General features: G+C 40.8%; 1 protein-coding gene across 2 annotated transcripts; it reads right to left on the reverse strand.

Moving 5' to 3' along the window:
* Positions 1–348: 348 nt before the first annotated feature.
* Positions 349–11226, reverse strand: TLR4 (toll like receptor 4). 2 transcript variants are annotated; one of them, XM_025888035.2, is made up of 3 exons: positions 10941–11226; positions 5942–6108; positions 349–2700 (listed from the first exon to the last, which is right to left on the reverse strand). In XM_025888035.2, the coding sequence occupies exons 1-3, from the start codon at positions 11031–11033 to the stop codon at positions 459–461; spliced, it is 2502 nt and encodes an 833-aa protein (XP_025743820.1). In that variant the 5' UTR covers positions 11034–11226; the 3' UTR covers positions 349–458. The 2 variants fall into 2 exon arrangements, with proteins under 2 accessions (XP_025743820.1, XP_025743821.1); XM_025888036.2 differs by lacking the exon at positions 10941–11226 and having other exon boundaries at positions 349–2629; positions 5942–6077.
* Positions 11227–20536: the final 9310 nt, after the last annotated feature.

Below are 20536 nucleotides of genomic sequence, written 5' to 3' on the forward strand. Positions count from 1 at the left end.
AGAAAAGGGAAAGGTGAGCATAGACCTTGTTCAGTTAAAACTGCCAAAACAGCTTTAAGATGGCTAGCATGTAAAACATGAGGTAGTTTCCACCCAAAGACTCAGGTGAAGAACTATGTCTTCTTCCTGATCTCTCTGGGGCCCAATCTCTTAGTTCTAATTAAGTTTGATGGGGTAAAAATTGAGTTGACTTTCTATACCCTGGACTTCTGAGCTGATTTGGTGGAAGCATGTACCTGGAGGTTCTGTGATTTAGCACAGTATTATTCCCTCTGCACTGTAAACTCCATGATGTCAGCCGTCCTGTATACCTCATGCACCAATGAATCATCGGCCCTTAGCACAATGCCAGATACATCGCAGCATTTAATACTCGTTAACTGAACAAGTACACGGTTCAGCTGGGCAAGGAGCACCACGGGAGCTTTTCCTCCCCAGGCAGAGGTTACTGTTTCATGTTAGCTGTTTTCTGTGTCTGCCGTTCCTTCTGGACTCCACGGTTTACCATCCAGCAAGGCTTTTCGGAGTCGTCTCCAGAAGATGTGCCGTCCCAGGACACTGTCTTCCCACTCCAGGTAAGTGTTCCTGCTGAGAAGGCGATACAGCTCCACCTGCTGCCGCAGTAGGGACTTCTCCAACTTCTGCAGGACAATGAAGATGATGCCAGCACGACTGCTAAGAAACTGCCAGGTCTGGGCAATCTCATACTCAAAGATGCACCACCGACTCTGGATGAAGTGTTGGGACACCACGACAATAACCTTCCGACTTTTGTAGAAACCTTCCTGGATGATGTTGGCAGCTATGGCCACCCCAGGAATAAAGTCTCTGTAGTGAAGGCAGAGCTGAAAGGGGGGTACCCCCTCCTCCAAGTTCTTTACCAGTTCATTCCTCACCCAGTCTTCATCCTGGCTTGAGTAGATAACGAAGGCATCATAGGTGCTTTCGCCTCTGCTGTACTTTTTGCAGCCAGCAAGAAGCATCAGGTGGAAATAGAACTTATACACCAAAACTGCTACCAGAGAAACCATGAGTACAGTGAACACTGACACACTAATGATAGTCTTGCTCCTCTGACAGGTGGCATTCCTAAAACTCAACATGGGTATGCCCTGCATGTCTAAAGGTTTTGTACACACCATTTGTTCAATTTCCACCAAGAGCTGCCTGTGGTCCTTAACCCACTGCAGAAAATTCTCGTGTTCACAAACACAAGCAAAATCATTCTGAGTAAGATTTAAGGAAACTAGATTACTTGGAAAACGCTGTTGTTCTCGCTCCTTGGAAGCCACTATTCGGTTAAAACTGCAATCCAGAATTTGGAGGGAGAGGAGAGGTTCATAAGGGAGTGTATCCAATGACAAGAGGTTGTTATGACTCATATTTATCAACTGAAGTTTAGGAAGTGAGACAAATGCCACCTGGGACACCTGTTCCAGCTGACAACTAGAGAGGTCTAGGATGGTCAAGTTGGTCAGGTCTTTGAAAATATTTGGAAGGAAGTTGTTCTGAAAAGAATTGCCAGCCATTTTCAAGACTTGGAGGCTGACCAAGCCATCAAAGATGCCCTGGAAGACAACTTGGGTGTGAGTATAAGAAATATCAAGGTAACGGAGGTTTCTGAGGGATAGGAATACTGAAAAATCACTGGCCTGTTTCAAATTGGAATGCTGGAAATCTAGATATTCTAGTTCTTCTAAGCCCAAGAAGTTTGAACTCATGGTAATAATATCATTGAAGCTCAGATCTAAATGCTTCAGTCTGGTTGTCCCCAAGTGAGAGTAAGAACAGCAACCCTTGAAACTCATGCCATTTCTACTGAGATCTAGAAACTCAAGGCTTTCCAGCTTCATCTCAGTAAAGGTGCTCACACCTTTGTTGGCAGTGAGAACAAACTCCTTGAGAGAGTCCAGCTCCCATTTGGGGAATTCTTTAAAATTACATTTAACCATTTCCAACCGTTGCCATCTGAGATTTTTAGGAAGGTATCTTGGCCTGTTTAAAAACAGATGTACCAGAGAAATTGTAGAAACATTTACCAAACAATTAAATAAGTCAGTAGTATCCTCTGAGAAATGATCAAAGTATGCTATCCGGAATTTTTCAACTGTCAAATTGCACAGTCCCTCCAGAAGAGATTTGTTAAATCTTTCCAAGTTCCTTTCATTTTTAAATTCTCCCAGAACCAACTGATGGATCTTTAAACCAGCCAGTCCTTGAATACAAGTTTTCATTACATCTTCACTATTAAAATTACTTCTCAAAGTCAGTTCATGGAGTTTAATTTCTTTAAAGGCACCTGGTTGGATAAAGTATAAAGGGTTCAGGGACAAGTCTAAAGAAAGGTTGAGAAGAGGCATTTGATGTAGAACCTGCAAGTCTCCGTGATAAATATTTTGGATCTTGTTATTGGAAAGATCCAAGTACTCCAGGTTGGGCATGTTAGAAAAATATTCAGGTAACTTGAAGGAATGGATAAGATTGTGAGCCACATTAAGCTCCTTCAAGGTTTTGAGATGTCCAATGGGGAAGCCCTCTAGAGATTGTAGGTTTGTCTCCACGGCCACCAGCTTCTGTAAACTTGAGAGTCCAGAAAAGGCTCCTGGGAATAACCTCTGGATAGGGTTTCCTGTCAATATCAAGATGGAGAGGTGGTTTAGGCCCTGATATGCATCATCTTCAATTATCCGAATTTCACACCTACAGGGAAAAGAGATACAGATTATATTTCTGCTGAATTAAAACTCAAAAAGGAATAGCCATACCAGTCTTCTAGCTCTTCGCACATATGAGACATGCATGTGCATTGACAAAGACATGAAGCAGGACAGATGATGACATGAACAAATAAGAAGCCCCATAGATTCAGTATTATCCTACCGGACACAATGACAAACTCTTTTTGTCACAAGAGGTACACATGCTAAGCAGAGGCAGGACATCCCCCAGAAGGAAATCAGTTAAAGATCAATAATTGGGGCACATTAAGACTGTATGGCTGATAGAGTATGTAACTGCCTTGGATTAACTTCAGCCATTTCCTGCCACATGTAATTGTGATTATCCGTCAGATTGGTATAGATAATTAAGATAGCGGTTAGCTGTTAGGCATGATAAATGGTAAATGTCAATTTCAAATATATAAAAAATTACACATAAGTGTCACAGGTTTGCACAAGCCTCAAGGTTTATGCAAAGCTCTCCATATATGATAGATATTTGTAAGTTGTAGTTATCATAGGTAAATGTTAGTTACAGGTGGTAGGAGTGAGTTCTGTGGAAGAAAAGGAAAGTGTACTATGAAACCTCACATTAAAGGAATGGCCCTAGACAGGGGGGATCAAAGCAGGCTTCTCTGAGAGCACATAAGTTGAAATCTGAAGGATGAGTAGGAATTACCAAGAAAAGGAAGTGAGCTGAAGAGCAGATACAAAAGTCCTGAGGTAGGTGACAGCCATGATACCTGGAGGAACCGTGAGAAACCATGAGAAACTTATGTGTCTGGTGTACAGAGAGGGAAGTGGAGGGGTGTGAGATGAGGTTGTGGAGAAAGGAGGATACAAAGCAGAGGCTTTCAGACTGGAAAAGCATTTTGAATTTTGGCCCAAGAGAAATGGCAGCTTTGCTATATACAATATTCATGGAAGTGTCCTAGAGACAAGGTTTTTATCCAGCCAACATATGGCGAGCTAATGATAAACACTTGCTAGCACTGTGGATGCATGCCAGTTAGCGTTTGCTAATGAGTTATTTGCTAGTCCAACCTGAATTACATTTACAGTTTCTCCACTTGTCGTATCCCCTCCATGAGGATCAGGGGTAATAAAAGCATTTTGGCCCAAGCTTTTATTAATTGGCAACTTGATAGAGGGTGGTGGGTGCCATAGGAAGAACACTGGAAAAGGGGACAAGGCATCTCAGTTCTGGTGTCTCTGTGGTCCTCTCATACCTCTATGGATCTCAGTTATCACCATTCTAAATAGCCTTGATTATTTCTCATGTTGCTGTCAGTTCTAGGATTTTATAAACCATAATCTTATGTATTAGGCAAGACTGGAGGGGGTCTTGCTGTGTCTCTGTCTCATCAGAGGGAGCTCACACTTTTGAGGAGCAGAGCATTAAGATGAAGAGAATATTTAACTCAGAAGCAGGAGATGTGAATATGAGTCTCTGCTGCCAACAAGCTCCACAAAACGTAGAGTGTGAACATAGATAAATTACTGAAACTCTCTGAGTCTCAGTTTCTTCATCTAAAAAAGAAAACAAATGTATCAATAGGTTCCCATAGGAATAAAAGGCTGCCTAGGGGACTCGCTGAGTTACTATATGTAAACACTGTGAAGGACTATGAAAAGGCAAGGGATATCTATGGTACTATGTTTGTCCCTGTCCTAAGCCAGGATCTCCTCCTGGCTAACCAGAGGGAGAGCTGTCCTCTCTCTAGGCACATAGTTAAGGCCTCTGAGGGAAGTTCCTTGTGTAGGTGGTGAATCAAAGATGAATTATAAGGGACATTGTTTGATGAGAAACTACTTCTTGTTTTAAAAAGGGGGGGGATGATTTGTCTATTTTAATTATAGTTCTTGACAATTCTTACTCAGATAACTGAAATTTAGAATCTAATGAAGTGCTATAATAATATTTTTATCCTTATAAAGTCTACCTTATAAGGTTTTTAATATATATACACGTTAACATTCATTATCACATTTATCCCTATGGGGTAAGTTTCACCATTTCTGTTTCACAGATATGAAAACTGACACTCAGGGAGATGAAGTGACATGCCTCAGTCCACATAGCTGTAAACGGTAGAGGAGGACCCAGCTTGGGTCTTCTGACCCCCACAGAGCTCTGTGCTCTACCCTACTGACTATAAAATGCTCCATTCCCCCTTTGTTATATACTCTGTCAGTTTCCAAGTTAAAGTATAAGACATCAGATGCCCACTCTTCTTGCTACAGAAATATCCACTATAAAAAGGATTTTAATGCTATGATCTTAGAATTTATTAAACATTTCTATAATTAAAAGCCATATATAAAATTCTCCTGCATTTTCCACAAACTCTTATAGAGAATATGATCCATTATCTAGTACATTTTAAAATAAGGCCTTAATGATGATAATAGTTTTAGAATTCAATTCCCCCCAAAATAATAATACTTTCACCTGCCCTAATAAATGATATATTTCCCCGCATCAGAAAAGAAAATCATAGTCACTATTCTTTCTCACAGTAGATATTTTCTTTTTTTGATCTTGTTATCTTTCTCCTTGGGTTACTTGTATCTTCCTATTTCCCTATCCTCTTTCCCACTTTCAATATTCTAGACATCCTTTGAATCCCACTCAGTTCATGAACTCTGTCTTCACTACCCACTGCCGAGAAGCACCCTCTTCTGAACAACACAATATGTTGCCTCTAGTTTGCACGTAGCTTATCACTTACTGATGTATATTACCATCCTTATCTCAGGTTCAAAATCAAAAATCAGAATCAAGTAACATTTATTGCATGCCTACTATGTGCCTAGCACCATGCTCAGGATTGTAACATGTTACTTCTTTCAGGTATGTATGCCATCTTTAATATCTGGAGTTGTATATATCAACATACTCTTGTTTCCTAGCAGTCTGTATAATATATAGCTAGTAGTCAGTAAGTATCTGCTGGTGAAAGAGTTTGAGTCAGTTTTCTCCCCTGACTTGAAAGAATATGGAAAGATAGAACTGTCCTTAAAAACTTTCTCATCCAGCTTCCCATTTCACAGATGAGGCAATGAGATCAGGAGAAGGGAGGTGGCTCACCCAAAGTCATACAACAAGTAAGATATCTGTTGAATGTATGAGTGAATAAAGATGAGATTCCTGACATAAGAATGAAGTGATAGAACAATGAGCATTTTACCTTGAGCAGTGAGTAAAAGCTATTCATTACCTGGATAAATCCAACACCTCCAGTTCTGGGAAGTTGGAGAAGCTATGGCTGCCTAAATGCCTCAGGGGGTTAAAGCTCAGGTCCAGTTTCTTGGCTGATGTGGGAATGTTGTTGGGGATTTTGTCGAGATTCAGCTCCATGCATTTGTAAGTAATGTTAGGAACCACCTGCAATGATCACATGTTAGATACAGTGTCTTAACGCATGCACCTCAACTGCCCTCTCCACTCCCCTTTCCTAGGCCAGAACCTTGGAGACCTCCAGTATAAGCACAGGAGCCATCCATCCAACCATCCATCATCCAATCATCCATCCATCCATCTGTCCATCCATCAACCCACCCATTCATTTATTTGTCCACTCACTTTATACTTATAAAATCTCTTACTCCAGATTTGGATGGGTGGAGCACCTACTATGTCCCCAGTTTTCTAACCTCTACTATCACAATGGCAGTATTTACAGAGAGGCAATGGAATCAAGTGGTGAAGAGCTGAGGCTCTGGATTCCAAAAGCCCTGGGTTTCACCCCAGTTCTTCCATGTGATTTGGGCTAAAGTGTTTTTCCACAAGTACCCCACAAATGTATACAGCCTTGGGGAAACTACCAGTTAAAGTGTCCATACTTCACAGTCATAGCTCAGTTTTTGCCAATGGCATTCTCTCTCTTGGCTCATTGACCTTTGAGCAGGTGATCTAGAAATGGGGAAAAAATCTTTAGGATGTATGGACTCCAATGATGAAACCAGTATTTAAGGTCAAGTGGTTTATGCTTCTTTTGTTCATGGTCTTGTTCCTATCATACTTTCCCAAATTCTTTGTAAGCCCTTATTCTCTAACCTCCCATTTAATTTCTGAATTCTCTGATTTCTTCAACAAAATTTCTTGCTTAAGCCAGCTAATTTTGGTTTTCTGTTTAAAACCAATAGAATCTGTTAAAAGGATTAAATGAAATGAGGCCTTTAAAGAGATTATCTTGAAGCCTATTACAGTGAAAATGATCAATAAATGTTAACATTTATTATTAGCAGTTATTATTAATCCCCTACCATATGTGGGCATATTTCTTATATGTTATATGCTTTATTTTAATCTTCAAATAAACCTTTTAAAGAAGAAGAATTCAGAGAGAAAAAGTAATATGCATAAAGTATCACAGGTCACATGTGCAGCTCTTCACTTCATTGGCATGTCTCCTGAAATGCTATCCCTTATAGGAGCCTCCCAGACCATACTGTGTAATAGCGGATGGTAACAGGCTTCCTTCCTTTACCCTCTTCCCTCTATCTCCACACGATGTATCACCATCTAACGTAAATTATCCATGTGATTGTTACATGTGTGTTGTTCATCTTCCTCTCTAGATTGTAAGCTTTGGTATTCTTGCTCTCTGCTGTGTCTCCAGCGCTCAGAAATGTGCCCAGCAAATGGTTAATGCCTAGTAGTTATTGAATACATGAATGAATAACTGAAGATTTGCTTCAATCCAAATTGTAGGTATTTTCTCTAAGGGCTGTGGGCAGTGCTGAGACCCATGTGATATGGCTCCAGACTTCAGTGAGCTCACAATCTAGAGGAAGAGTTGAGGTGGGAACACGCCTCACACTGCTGAACAGGACCATAAACCGGGCCTGGACAATAACTTCCTCTAGCTCATAAATGGTAGACATCAATTCCAGATCCAGGGATTATAGGTGACTTCTGAGAAAGAGAGGATTTCAAGGTAAGTCTTGAAGGATGAGTAAGATTTGGACACATGGAAAGAGGAAGAGGGAGAGTACAGTGTAAGAAAGAAGGGAAGGAACTAATTCAGAGCACCTGGCACGAAGTAGGAGAGGTGAAACCTAAGTAGGTGGGGAAGCCAGAGCCCTCTGACAATACTTTTAATCATCTAACATGTGTAAGTTGAGCACCTACTATGTGCTAGGCACTGGGTATAGCGTAAGCCTTGACGGTTGGCTTTTCTTATAAAGCAGGTGCCTAATTTAAGTTTGACTAGGGAGGCACCCACTTCAAAGAGGACTATCTCCAAGAAACACAATGCCAGCCACATGACTAGATAAAGAGCCAGGCCACTTCCCCTCACTTAGCTTTCTTCCTGCCCCCCCTTCCCACCACCCCTTCCTAAATCCCTGCTTTCATACTTTATTTTTTTAAAGATTTTATTTATTTATTTGAGAGAGAAAATGAGATAGAGAGAGAGCATGAGAGGGGAGAGGGTCAGAGGGAGAAGCAGACTCCCTGCTGAGCAGGGAGCCTGATGTGGGACTCGATCCCGGGACTCCAGGATCATGACCTGAGCCAAAGGCAGTCGCTTAACCAACTGAGCCACCCAGGCGCCCCTCTCATATTTTAAATTCACCAATAAAGACGGAGCCAGGGAAACCCTAGTCCCCCATCCTCAACCCCAATAATGACAGAACTCCACGTGCTTGAGAGCTATTTCTCTCTACCCTCAGCATTGCTTTGTGGCCCTACTTGTGTAATTTCCAGGTCTTCAAAGTAATAAACTTTCAGTTTTTCTAAGTGTCCTGATGGTTATTGCTGAAGGGTACCTTACAATCATAAAGAACCACAGGGGCTAGTCCAACCACAACATGGGTTATTGATAGGCTGAAACTAGTACAAAACACTGGGATATAGTGGTAAATAAAATCAGCAATGGTGTTGTTTGCTTATAGATCCCATTTCAAAGGGAAGGACAAACAATGTGCAAATACACAAAAAAACATAATGATATGATATAAAAAAATAAAGCATCTAGAGATTAGAGGCCAATATGGGGAGTAGGAAGTTCTACATGATGTGATCAAGGAATACTTCCAGAAAGAGGTGACATTTAAGCAGAAATATAAATGAAATGAGGGATTAAGTCATGAAGAAATCTAAGACTGCACAGTCCAACATGGTAGCCCCTAGCCACACGTGGCTATTGAGCACAAGAGACTTAGTCTAAGCTGAGAGGCATGTAAACAGTAAAATACACACTAAATTGCAAACACTTAGTACCAAAGAAAGAATGTGAAGTATTTTATTAATAGTTTAGTATATATTACATTTTGAAATAATATTTTGAATATACTGGGTTAAGTAAAAATATTATTAAAGTTAAATTTACCAATTTTAATTTTCTCAATGTCGCCACTAGAAAATTTAAAGCTACATTTAACTGATGAATCATTGAACACTACATCTTAAACTAATGATGTACTATATGTTGGCTAACTGAATTTAAATAAAAAAAAACTTATAAAGACATTAGAATGGGAGTTCCTGGGTGGCTCAGTCGGTTAAGTGACTGACTTTTAATTTGGCTCAGGTCCTGATCTCAGGGTTGTGAAATCAAGCCCCCTGAGAGGTTCTGTGCTCAGCGCAGTCGGCTTGGGATTCTCTCCCTTTCCCGCTGCCCCTCCCCCCCCCACTCACACACGCGCATGCTCTCTCTTTCTCTCTGGGAAAAAAAAAAGATATTAGAATGGTTGGGAAATAAAATAACAATTATTAACTTCCAGTCATAAATAAATAAATAGATAAATAAATTTAGTTAAAATTTAGTTAAATAAAAATTTGGCTAAATTTAGTTACATTTATTATTTAAATTAGATCATGTGACCTACATGGTATTGCCTTTAGGCAGCACTGATCTAGGAGCAAAACATTCTAGCTAGAAGAAATAGCCATTGCCAAGGCCCTGGGGTAAAAAACTGTCCTAATAGCACTTAGAAGTTATTACAAGTTGTTAAGAGTGCAATTTGTTAGAACTGAGCCTCAGGCAAAACAACAACAAAGAGTGGAAAGGGGACTAGGAGGCAGGAGACCAGTCACTATCCAAGAGTCAAGGTGAGGGGGACTGAGGACCTGCCCTAGGGTGACACTGAGGGGATGGGCAAGGTTGGACAGGTTTTGGAGACTGAGAATATGGGGTGTGGACAAAGGGAAGGTGTGATTTTATCCAGGGGTGACTGATTAGAAGATCCATTCCCATTAACCTAAGAGCAGGAGGGACACAGAGAAGAATGAGCAGGGCTCTGGGCAGGAAGTTGGAGGAAGGGAGGATTTTAAGATGAGAAGTTCATCTTTATTGCATATTAAAGTACATTATTTCCACAATGCCCTCAATCTCAGGACTCTGGCTGATTATGCTCTTCTTGAGTTTCTGACCCTGCCACACACTAAATCCCAAGACATTCCCTCAGTTGTTGGGTTCTACGATGGACTTCCCAAGCACTTGTGAAGTCCACGCAGGGGAAAACAAAAGAGATCCATCATGAATGAGATTACACAAAAGTCGGTTGGTGTTTCACAAAGGAAGGAAGCATTGCATTAGCTATCATTTTACATGATTCTCTCTTTCTGCCTTTTCTCTTTGTCTCTTTCTCTCTGTCTTTTTCTTTATTTCTCTCTATCTACTTTTCTTTTCCAATCTCATTTCTTTTCATCCTTTGGAGCTAGGGCTAGATCTACAAGTCTGAAATCCACTTAGAAAGTTCTCCCTATTAAGAGACAAAAAAACAAAACAAAACAAAACACCTTCCTGAGATGGAAAGGGGCAAAGTGCGTGCCTGAAGCTGAGAGGACAGTCCACCAGCAGAAAGGAATGACAGGAAGCAGACCTCTTACAACTCTCTATTGAAGTAGGTATTATTATAAGGCTACTATGGATGTAAAAACTAGCTTCAGAGAGGTTTAATATCTTCTTCAAGGTCACGTAGCCCAGAAGTCAAAGAACAGTGATTTTAAGCAGATCTATCTGACCTAAAGCCCCTATTAGCACTTAAAGTCCTAAATGCGCCATGAGCCCATGGGCTGCCTGTTGGTGCTATGTAACCATGAACTGTTTGGTCCGTGTGGCTTCTCAAGTCCTTAAGATAACTTTACTCCTTGTTGCAAATGAAACTAGCCAACTAGGAGGGAGCCACAGTGGGAAGTTCTAGACAGAGAGCAGCTTTTCAGAAGCAAAGCAGATCTCCCAGGAGATGAACTGACCCAGAACCACATACCTGCACACAAGGCTCCCAGCTCTCGGGTCTCAGGCAGGAGAGGAAGGCCATGGCTGGGATCAGCATCCCAGCCAGGCGGGTAGGAGACATCATTCTGGCATTTTCTGTGCCCAGAAGTGGCTCTGTGAAACATGACACGCTGTATCCACCTGCAGGGGTGGCCGCTGGGGCACTGCAGCCTTCACTCTCGCCCCTGCTGGGTGCCCCAGGACAATTACTATATTCAGAGCAATGCTGCTGTGTTAAGGGGCAAGAGGAAGTGAGAGTGGCAACCTTAGCATTCTGGGCTTTTGTTTCTCTAATATTTATATCCCCAGTCACAGGAGAGGAAGTTAGAAGAAGAAGAACAAAACGTCTGCGGATCAGTGGTCCAAGTAACAGCAAGAGGAAGCTGGCCTTGATCCCGGAAAGTCATCTGACCTCCGGGTTAGTGAACTTGGGAAAACAGTCAGACCGGTCGAACAGCCTGTGCAACAATCCAGGATGGTGGCTTTCAGATTTCGTTTTAGAGTGGAAACTCGCCCTGTGTATCAGTTTCCTAGGGCCACCATGAAAAATTACCGCAGGCTGGGTGGCTTCAAGGACAGACCTTTATTTGCTTATGAAGTTCTAGAGGCTGGAAGTCTGAGATCAGGGTGTCAGCGGCTTTTGATTGGTTCTCAGGCTCTCTCCTTAGCTTGCAGTTGGCTGTCTTCACTTTGTCTTCCCTCCATGTGTATCTGTGCCCTAATTTCCCCTTCTTAGAAGGACTCCAGCCATTTTGGATTAGGGCCTACCTGTATGACCTCATTTTACCTGAATTACCTTTTTAAAGGTCCAGTCCCCAAACATGGTCATGTTCTGAGGTACTGGAGGACTTCAATAGGGATTTTGAGGGGAGTATAAGTCAGCCCATAGTAATGTCCACTCTTGTGAAATCTTGTAAAGAAACTCATGTTTGTGAAACTGAAAACACAGCTCTAGTGAACCACCGGTTGAAAAGCACAGGAATATTGGGAAGAGATTGGAATGAAGAATCAGCATATACTGAAATTCAAATTGAGCCTGGGTAACTTATGGCCCCATGGCCCCTACTGATCCTTACTTTCTAGTCTGCAAAATGGGACAATGGTTTTAATCACAACAGAAACTCACATATATGAAATTCATAAAAATCAAGCCATGTGATTAAGGCTTAGTTTTCTAGTCTTTGAAATGGAGACAATCACATTTGTCTTACCTGATCAACTTCAGTTAATTTACATAAAATGCCTAGCCTAGTGCATGTTTTGTCAGTGTATTCCATAAATTGGTAGCTATTGTGATCATTAAGCATATGAATAAAATGGGGATAATAATAAATACCTCCAAGTATTGCTATGGGATTAAATAAGCCAGTATTTCTGAAGTTTTAGAGCAGTATCTGGGATGTAGCAAGTGCAAGGCAAGTTTCTGTTAAATAAAAGCATAGGTAAAATTGGGGATATTCCTGGCATTGTGTCCTAGATAGTTCTACCAAGATGTCCTGCAGGTATCTCAGACTCAACATACCTCAAATCAAGCTGTGAGGGAGCATGTCATAGGGGACTGAGCACAAACTCTTGCAGTCTTCTTCAGCACAGCTGTAAAATTAAGCTAAAAATAGTTCTATAAAAACTTTGCTTTGAGGATTGAGATGATATAAAGGTCATAGTAGGTGTTCAATAAAGTCTAGTTCTCTGGAAAGTTAACAGCATTTCACTTCCACATTCTCATTCCAGATGGAAATCTCTTTGATTTCCTCATTTTTCTCATTAACTAAATATTAACTGTATTTTCTTATTTTCTGTATTTTTGTTGTTCTGGCATCTGGCCTTGCTGACTAGTATCACTGCCCCTCCCAGGGCCAGCCAATTCTTAGAGACAGCAAGCGATTTGCCCTGGTGTTCCACTTTTCATGTGCCAATGAACCAATTCAAAACTCATACTCTAGGAGGCAATATTCTTCAGCCCTAATCGTCACAGGGCTAGGTACCAGATACCTAGAGAAAGCTCCTGTACCCCATAGCCTCCTGAAATTATTCAAATTAGCCAATTCTAAGCCTGCTTACCCTGCTTTTCCTTCCTTTCCCACAGAAACTATAGCAAAGGCTCTTGCCCATGCCTTCTGCTTGCTCCTTCGGCTTCCTGACCGATGCTGGTGCTTCCCCATGTGGCCCTGCATGGGGTGGTGTGCAGCCACCCTCTTGGGAACTATAACAAACCTTATTTTCAATGGCAATCATCTCTTGATCCGTTGGTCTCACCGCACCTGAACAATAAAACCTATATTTAAAAAAACATTCTACCATTTCCTAGAGAGTTGATCTCTAAAATAATTCCAAAATGTCAGTCTTCATTTCTATTAGCATTAGCACTGAATATATCCCTTTGCCTAGATTAGTGGAATACACTATTAACGGGTCTCTCAGGGACCAGGCTCATTTCTTCCAATGTCTTAACTCTTCTAATCCACCCCTTATCCTGAAATCAAAGCAATCCTTCTAAAATGCAAATAAAATTACCTCATGTTAATAATATTCTAATGCTCTGTATTGCCTAGACCTCATGCCTCATGCCTGTACCCCCCACTACACACACACACACACACACACACACACACACATACACACACACTCCACCTTCTAAGAAACAAACACGTGTGCTAATCTCACACCAGACATAAGGAGACCCCATTACTAGAACACAACACTTAAGTGAATAGAGTAATATGTGTGTAATATTGCAAATCCCCTTTCTTCCCATCGCTAAAGAGAAAACCCCATGATGGTCAAGATGAGGAGTAAGAGGAAGGGTTCATGACATTCTCCCAGACTGTGTTTCATGAGATGTTAATACACATGTTTTATAGAAGGCTTCCTGAAAAATGTTCCTAGCTATGACTGGGGAATTAATGATAGTGCCTTGTAAAGATGCTTTTTTCCCCCCATGGGATTAATACACTATGATCTACTGACCTTAGTCAAAGAGATCTCAGTTCCTTGTGCCCCTGCCAGTAGACAGGCAGTGTCTAATTATAAAAGAGAAACTCCTGGGCCCATAATTTCTACTAGAATACAGTAATAATTATACCCTGGCCACAGTGGTAGAGACTCAGCTGGCAGGCTGGGGAGCAACTTGCATTTCTACTTCAGGTGGAGCAAGGTCAACTCAGCACCCATAATCATTCAATCAGTTGAGGAATTTCTATCTTCATCAGAGTTTTGGAAGAAGTGTTTAATATTATTTGGCAGGCACTGCATATTTCATAAGAAAGAAAAAGCAAAACTGACCTGTGTTAGGTTAGGCTAATTTCTGTATCAACCTTCAGTGACTCAAAAAAATAAAAGTTGATTTCTGGCTCAGGCAATGCTCATTGAGAATATTCCTGATTGGAGGTATTCCAAGAATGGTTCATGGATCCAGGATCCTTTTATTTCATTATGGTACCATGTTCAATATGCAGCCTCTAAGTTTTCTGTGGAACATGAAAAGAACATAGGAAGACACACAGATGGTTAGATGCCTCTGCTCAGAAGTGACCTGCATTATCTTGGCTTTCACTCCATCGGCCAGAACTAGTCCCAAGACCACACCCAGTGGGGACTCTATCTCCTAAGCTTCAAGCCTCCTACTCTGCACCCAGAACTCATATGCACGCACATACATGCACACACACAGTCACTGGTGGGTACCTCTCCACAGCACCAATTCTATGTTGTGGAAAGGAAATGCAAACCATCCTTGATCAGAGAATTATCTGGGCCACAACCTTAGTATCCTGTAATATTCATTTATGGTAATTAAAATAAAATAATAAGAGTGAACAATCACAACATACCCTGGCTCAGAGAAAAAAGGCCCAATTAGTTTGACATATCTAAGAACCAAATTTGATTCTATTCAGTGGTTCCAAGTTTCACATTTTTTCACATGTTAACGCCTCTTAAATCAGAACGTGTCTCATAATTGACAATATACTACAATCATAATTCGTTTTATTCTTTCTTAGTGGCCAAGAAAGTAATGGTACATCTTACAATCAGTAGTATCTTACATTCAATGAAGAATAGTTTGTCACTAAGAGGACAAACAACAACAACAAAACACAAGTTAAAAAAGGAAACAAACAGTTAAAAAGAGAATAAAGAAATTTATTTTTTAAGGACTCCTTACAACATATCCTAGGCTAATGTGTATGCTGCATCTACAAAGGGACACAGAACACTCCACATTTCCTTTTTGGACCCACAGACTCTTTTATCTTCAGATACCCACTACCAGTCCTGTATCCTTTAGCATGCCCTGGACCAACATTCCTGTGATCTAAAGCATACACAAAAAAAGCGCTGCTTTTAAGCAGAAGCTCCAGGGGACCCAATTGCTGTCTCTGGGGCTGGGTCCTGACATTAAGTACTACCCTGTAAGTCTCAATATTTTCTCCCAAATACCTCAAGTACCAAGGGTACGTGAGGGTACTCCCCAGGAGCTATCAAGGTAAACTGTGTAAGAGGTGCTTATTCCTCCCCAGCCTGAAATGTTTATGACCTTTCCTGTGTTATTTAAAAAAAAATACTTTGAATTTCCCCTCTCTGTATTGTCTGTCTCTACTAGTAGAATATAAACTCCATGAAGGTAGAGGCTTCATTGGATGTTCACATATGTTGTGCCTGAGTAGATACTCAGTAAGTAGCCGGTGAATGAATCAATGAACTATGTATCTGAATTTGTTTTTAATATGTAGCTGGAATTTTAGAGTACTCCTCACCTATCCATACTGAATACTGTGACTCTTATATTCAGTGATTATTCTGGGCCTTTTCTTATGCTTTTCTACCTCCTAATATCCCCTGGGGATACATGTATCCCAGGTGAAGCAACACAGAGGTACAAAGATTTCGTAGCAAGTGGGTTGGGATGAAAATACTTGTTGTAGTAAACACCATGCCTTCTCCTGGGGTAGAAAACACCTTTGTCTCTTTTACTCATGAACCTGAGGCAGAGGTTGGTTCATTATAGCCAAAATACTGTCCCCTCTTTATTCTATCTCACTACTCACCAAATTTCCCAGTTCATTCAGACTCTAGAAAAGCATTGTTGTAATGTAGAGAGGGCTATATTTTAAAACATTTAATTACATGATTTACTTTCTGGCATCATCCTTTCTTGGTGTGAGACTTATCTTTAACATCATGAGTTTCCTTAACTGTATAATGGAAATAACACTGTGGCCTAATTAATAGTATTACTTGAGTTAAGTGAGGGGGTACCTATAAGCATTACCATTTTGTCACATAACATAATAAAATAAAATTTAAAAAAAATTACCGTTTCACACAAATGTTGACTATCATTCATTTATTCATTCATTAATTCACACAGCAAATATGAGTTGAATGCTTAAACTCTACCAGGCACTGTTCTAGGCACAAAGGACACAGCCATGAACAAAACACCTGCTCTCGTGGAACTCAAGTTCTAACAAGGAGAGAGCCAATAGCAATTATAAATTACACATTACGTTAGATGATGTTAATGTATGTGGGTGAAAAATTGTAAAAGGGGGGGATGAAGAATGGTAAGTGGGGCTGAAGGTTTTGTTTGTTTTTGTTTTTGTTCTTGTTTTTTAAGTAGGCTCCATGCCCAACATGGGGCTTAACCTCATGAGGAGTTAAACCCAGTACTGAAGTTTTAAATAGGGAAGGCTGAGTATGAAAAAGTAACATTTTGAGCAAATTCTTGAAGGATTTGCTAACTATGCAGATATTTGAGATAATATTCCAGTTAGAATAGTGGTTTTTAACAGGCATAGTTTTGCCCCTAGGGGTCGTTTGGCAGTTAATGCCCCTGGGGACATTTTTGGTTGTTAGGACTTGGGAGCGGGGAGTGTTGCTTCTGGCATCCAGTAAGTAAAGTTCAGGGGTGCTGCTAAGCATCCCCCAATGCACAGGATTGCCCCTAATCTAAAATATCAATAGTGCCAAGGTTAAAAAACCCTGAGTTAGAGGGATAAGCTAGTGCAAAGGTCTAAACATGGGAAATTGTCAGAACTGACAAGGAAGCCAGTGTAGAGAGATGGTTATCCAGGTCACTTAGGGCATTGTAGACCACTGTGAAGATTTTGCGTCTTCCTGATACCTGCCCAAGCTTCCCCAAGGAAGGCACTGTCACGTTGTCCTCAAGCTCCCCCAGCAATCATCAGTTATGCTCAGGAGGGATGAATTGTCTCCCTCTCTCACTATACTTTCAGCTCCTTGTGGACAGCAACCAAACCTGGCCCATGTCCACACCGCATGCCTAGCACAGTGCTAATACCCAGTTCAATACTTTGTTAGTCACATCAATGATTACACTAATAACTTTGTATGATAATAATAATTGATTTGATTTTTATTTCATATGCAAGCTAATAAGGTCCAAGAGAGGACAAATTGTAAATACTCAGAGCTGTAGCTCCACTGCCTCATCAGTACCAGGTACATAATAGGTGTTCAATAAAAATTGATTGACTAAAAGAATGAGTAGATTATACACAGTCAGCCCATCCCTTAATGCTGGTCAGATTTTTCCTCATCTTAGCAACTTTTTTTGCAAAAGAGGAAGGAGAAATTGAAAAAGGATGCCTGCACCTGGGCACCTCCATTGGCTAAGTGGCTGACTCTTGATTTTGGCTCAGGTCATGATCTCAGGGTCATGAGATGAGCCCTGCATCGGCCTCCACACTCAGCGGAGAGTCTCTGCTTGAGATTCTCTCTCTCCATCTCCCTCTGCCCCTACACCCCACTCAAATACATAAATAAATCTTTTTTTCTTTTTTTTAAAGGGGTATCTGCCCTTTTTCTAGAAGACAGCCTATGATAACATATTTTGAGCTGCTATCTGATGCAATCCTGTGCTAGACTTGTAGGTCCAATTATAACACAGCATTGTGGACAGCACATGCTTGTGTAACCCAGGACACATATCCTTGAAAGAAAAAGGGTAAGGATATGAGTAAATAAATATTATTTTTCAACTGCCTGGTTGATTCCACAACTAGCTTTCTTCTCCTTCAGTCTCCCACACTAGAGGAATCCATGTACCTAGAGATGATCAGGTAGAAAAATGATGGGAAAATATACAGACTGGGAAAATACACATAAAGCACTGAAAAGTACCTAGTGAATGCCCTCCTTGAAGTTCAAGAAAAATAATTCAATCCATACAGAGTCTAAAGTGTGGTACAGAATTCAGAGCAACATTCCAAGGGGGGATTAACTTATCTCATGGACACTCCACAGATCCCCAGTTTTATTCCTGGTCTTTGTGAGAGCTGTACTTAAGAGCTATCCCTTTCACTGCAGACAGCATCATCCCCAAACCCTGCTCCTTACGTGATCTCTGCCACCCCTGCAGACCCTTGATCCTCCTCTTCTTCCCAAATCCAGACATTCTGTTAGCTACAGACTTCAATATGACTTGTTAGTTTTCCTCTACTTGGCATGGAGTCATTGATGGGCAGGAAGGGAAATCTATAGATCTTAAGAGATCACAAGAGACCCTTGTGAAATGACCAACAAAGGAGGGAAATATTAAAATAAAAATAAACCAAAAGGATGGATACTTACATGATGAAGATGAAACTCTTTCCACCCAATTATTTTATATTTTATGCTTATATAAGTACTTGTCTCCTTTCCTGCTTTGAGTCAAAATAGGAAAAGAAAAAAGAAAGAAAAAAAAGTATTCTTCGTGCCTTGGTCTTAGAAGGTTGAGGCTCCAGGGAGCAGGAGGATGCAGAGAGAAGAGAAAATACAAGGTTTGATGTGACATTGTGGGAAGGGATTGTGTTTGGAGTAACTAAAAAATATGTTTAGAATACTAAACATAACTATGTTTCTATTTTGACTCTGCCCTTTTGATCTATGCCAAAGGGACCATACTTTTTTCATCTTCAGCTCCTTTAGAGCTCAGCACAGGGAACTGCTCAGAGTAAATAGCCATTGACTGTCTCCTGAATGGCTCAATAAAGGAATAATCTCAATGACTTGGCATGAAATAATAACTGAAATTCATGGGCTGTGCATTCTATTGGGAGGCTTTGCTTCTAATACTTCATCACTCCCAGCTGTGTGACTTCACCCAAGTCACTTAAATTCAATAAGTCTTAGTTTCCTTCTCTGTACAATGGTTCTCATAAGGGAAAAAAAAATGTGATAATGTAGGCTAAGACCATGGCAACTTTAAGATGTATTATTTTGATGTATGTTAATACTTGATGGAAATTTCTCATTGCTTGAGGAAGAGTAATACTCATTACACCTTTCTGATAACAGACAGCTCATTCTGGTTTGATTTCTTAATATCTTTCATCTTTGAGTTAGTTTCCCATCACTTGAGAAGATACAAAGTGAATGGCTGATGGAGCTCCTATTACCTTTGTATTTTGGGGTTTGATTCCCACAGTCTGTTTCCTTCAAGAAAGGAGCATATATCACCATAACCAGGGATACTAGAATTGAATGTGAAAAGGAGGTAGTGACTCAGCTATGTGGGGAGAAAAGTTGTCTTCCAACGCTTCCAGCTTAGCTCAAGGCTGACCTCCACATGCTGAAGTTTCCCTCTCTGGGATCCCTTACTCCTAGCCCCACATACTCACACATAACTGGTCAAAGTGACTTCATTTTGCTCTGAATTTCTTTAGAAATACTGCCCTGGCCCTTATGTGTACTTATCTATATAGAAAGGCATTTTATCATAGTTCATATCCCCCAAACCAGGAACTTCCCCAGGACAGGATGCTTGCTTTGCCCATGTGTGTATTCTGCATAGCACTTTACCCTGTAGAAAAGAAAATGAACTAATGGAAAGAAGGAGGAAAAGAAAGAAGGAAGGAAGAGAAAGGAGGGAAGGAGGGAGGGGGAAGGAAGGAAGGAAAGGAGAGAGAAAGGAAAATAAATGAATAGACTTGATAGCAGAATACATTTTTAAAAGTAAAAATTGAAAAATTATTGTAAACGTAGTTCCCCCAAACAAAGTCACCACAGTGAAGCACAATGTGAAGCTCAAAAATCATGCCACTGAAAGGGAAAAGACCCTCATGCTCTAAGAACTGAAGTGAATGCTCTCTGCATTTCCTTCTAGTACAGTGATCTGAGACTCCTTGGTGAGGGTTGCATGATGAAGCCCACAGGCCCAGCTGCCTTGGGGCCTCTCAATAGCATTTGCTTTATTTCAACCAACCACAAGCCTCTGCTTCTGCCTCTGTCCCAGTCCAGCTGGAAAACACATACTAGAGAACTGGCCATTCTAAAATCTTTCTTCTGCTCATGATAGGTGGTTTCCAGAGAGGTCCCTCATTCCTGTCCAACTCCTTCACCTCTAAATGTGCTGAAAAGTGAGTTTGAAATTAGACTCAGGGCCATATGGCAAACCTTGGGGGCAGCAAATTGTTGCAGGTTGCTCAGTGCTGATCTACAGCATCTTTAAACTCACCTATCTCTTTTTACACAGAAGGCTGTAATAGGGTCACAGTTCTGTATTTTGAATTGTTCTGTCCTTCATGTGGGAAAATGAGACACAATACAGCATCCATGTTAAAGTTTTGTTTTAGTTTTCTT

This window comes from Callorhinus ursinus, unplaced genomic scaffold (genome assembly GCF_003265705.2).
Source record: "Callorhinus ursinus isolate GAN/ISIS: 27379988/994484 unplaced genomic scaffold, GSC_fseal_2.0 scaffold24, whole genome shotgun sequence".
NCBI lineage: Eukaryota > Metazoa > Chordata > Mammalia > Carnivora > Otariidae > Callorhinus > Callorhinus ursinus.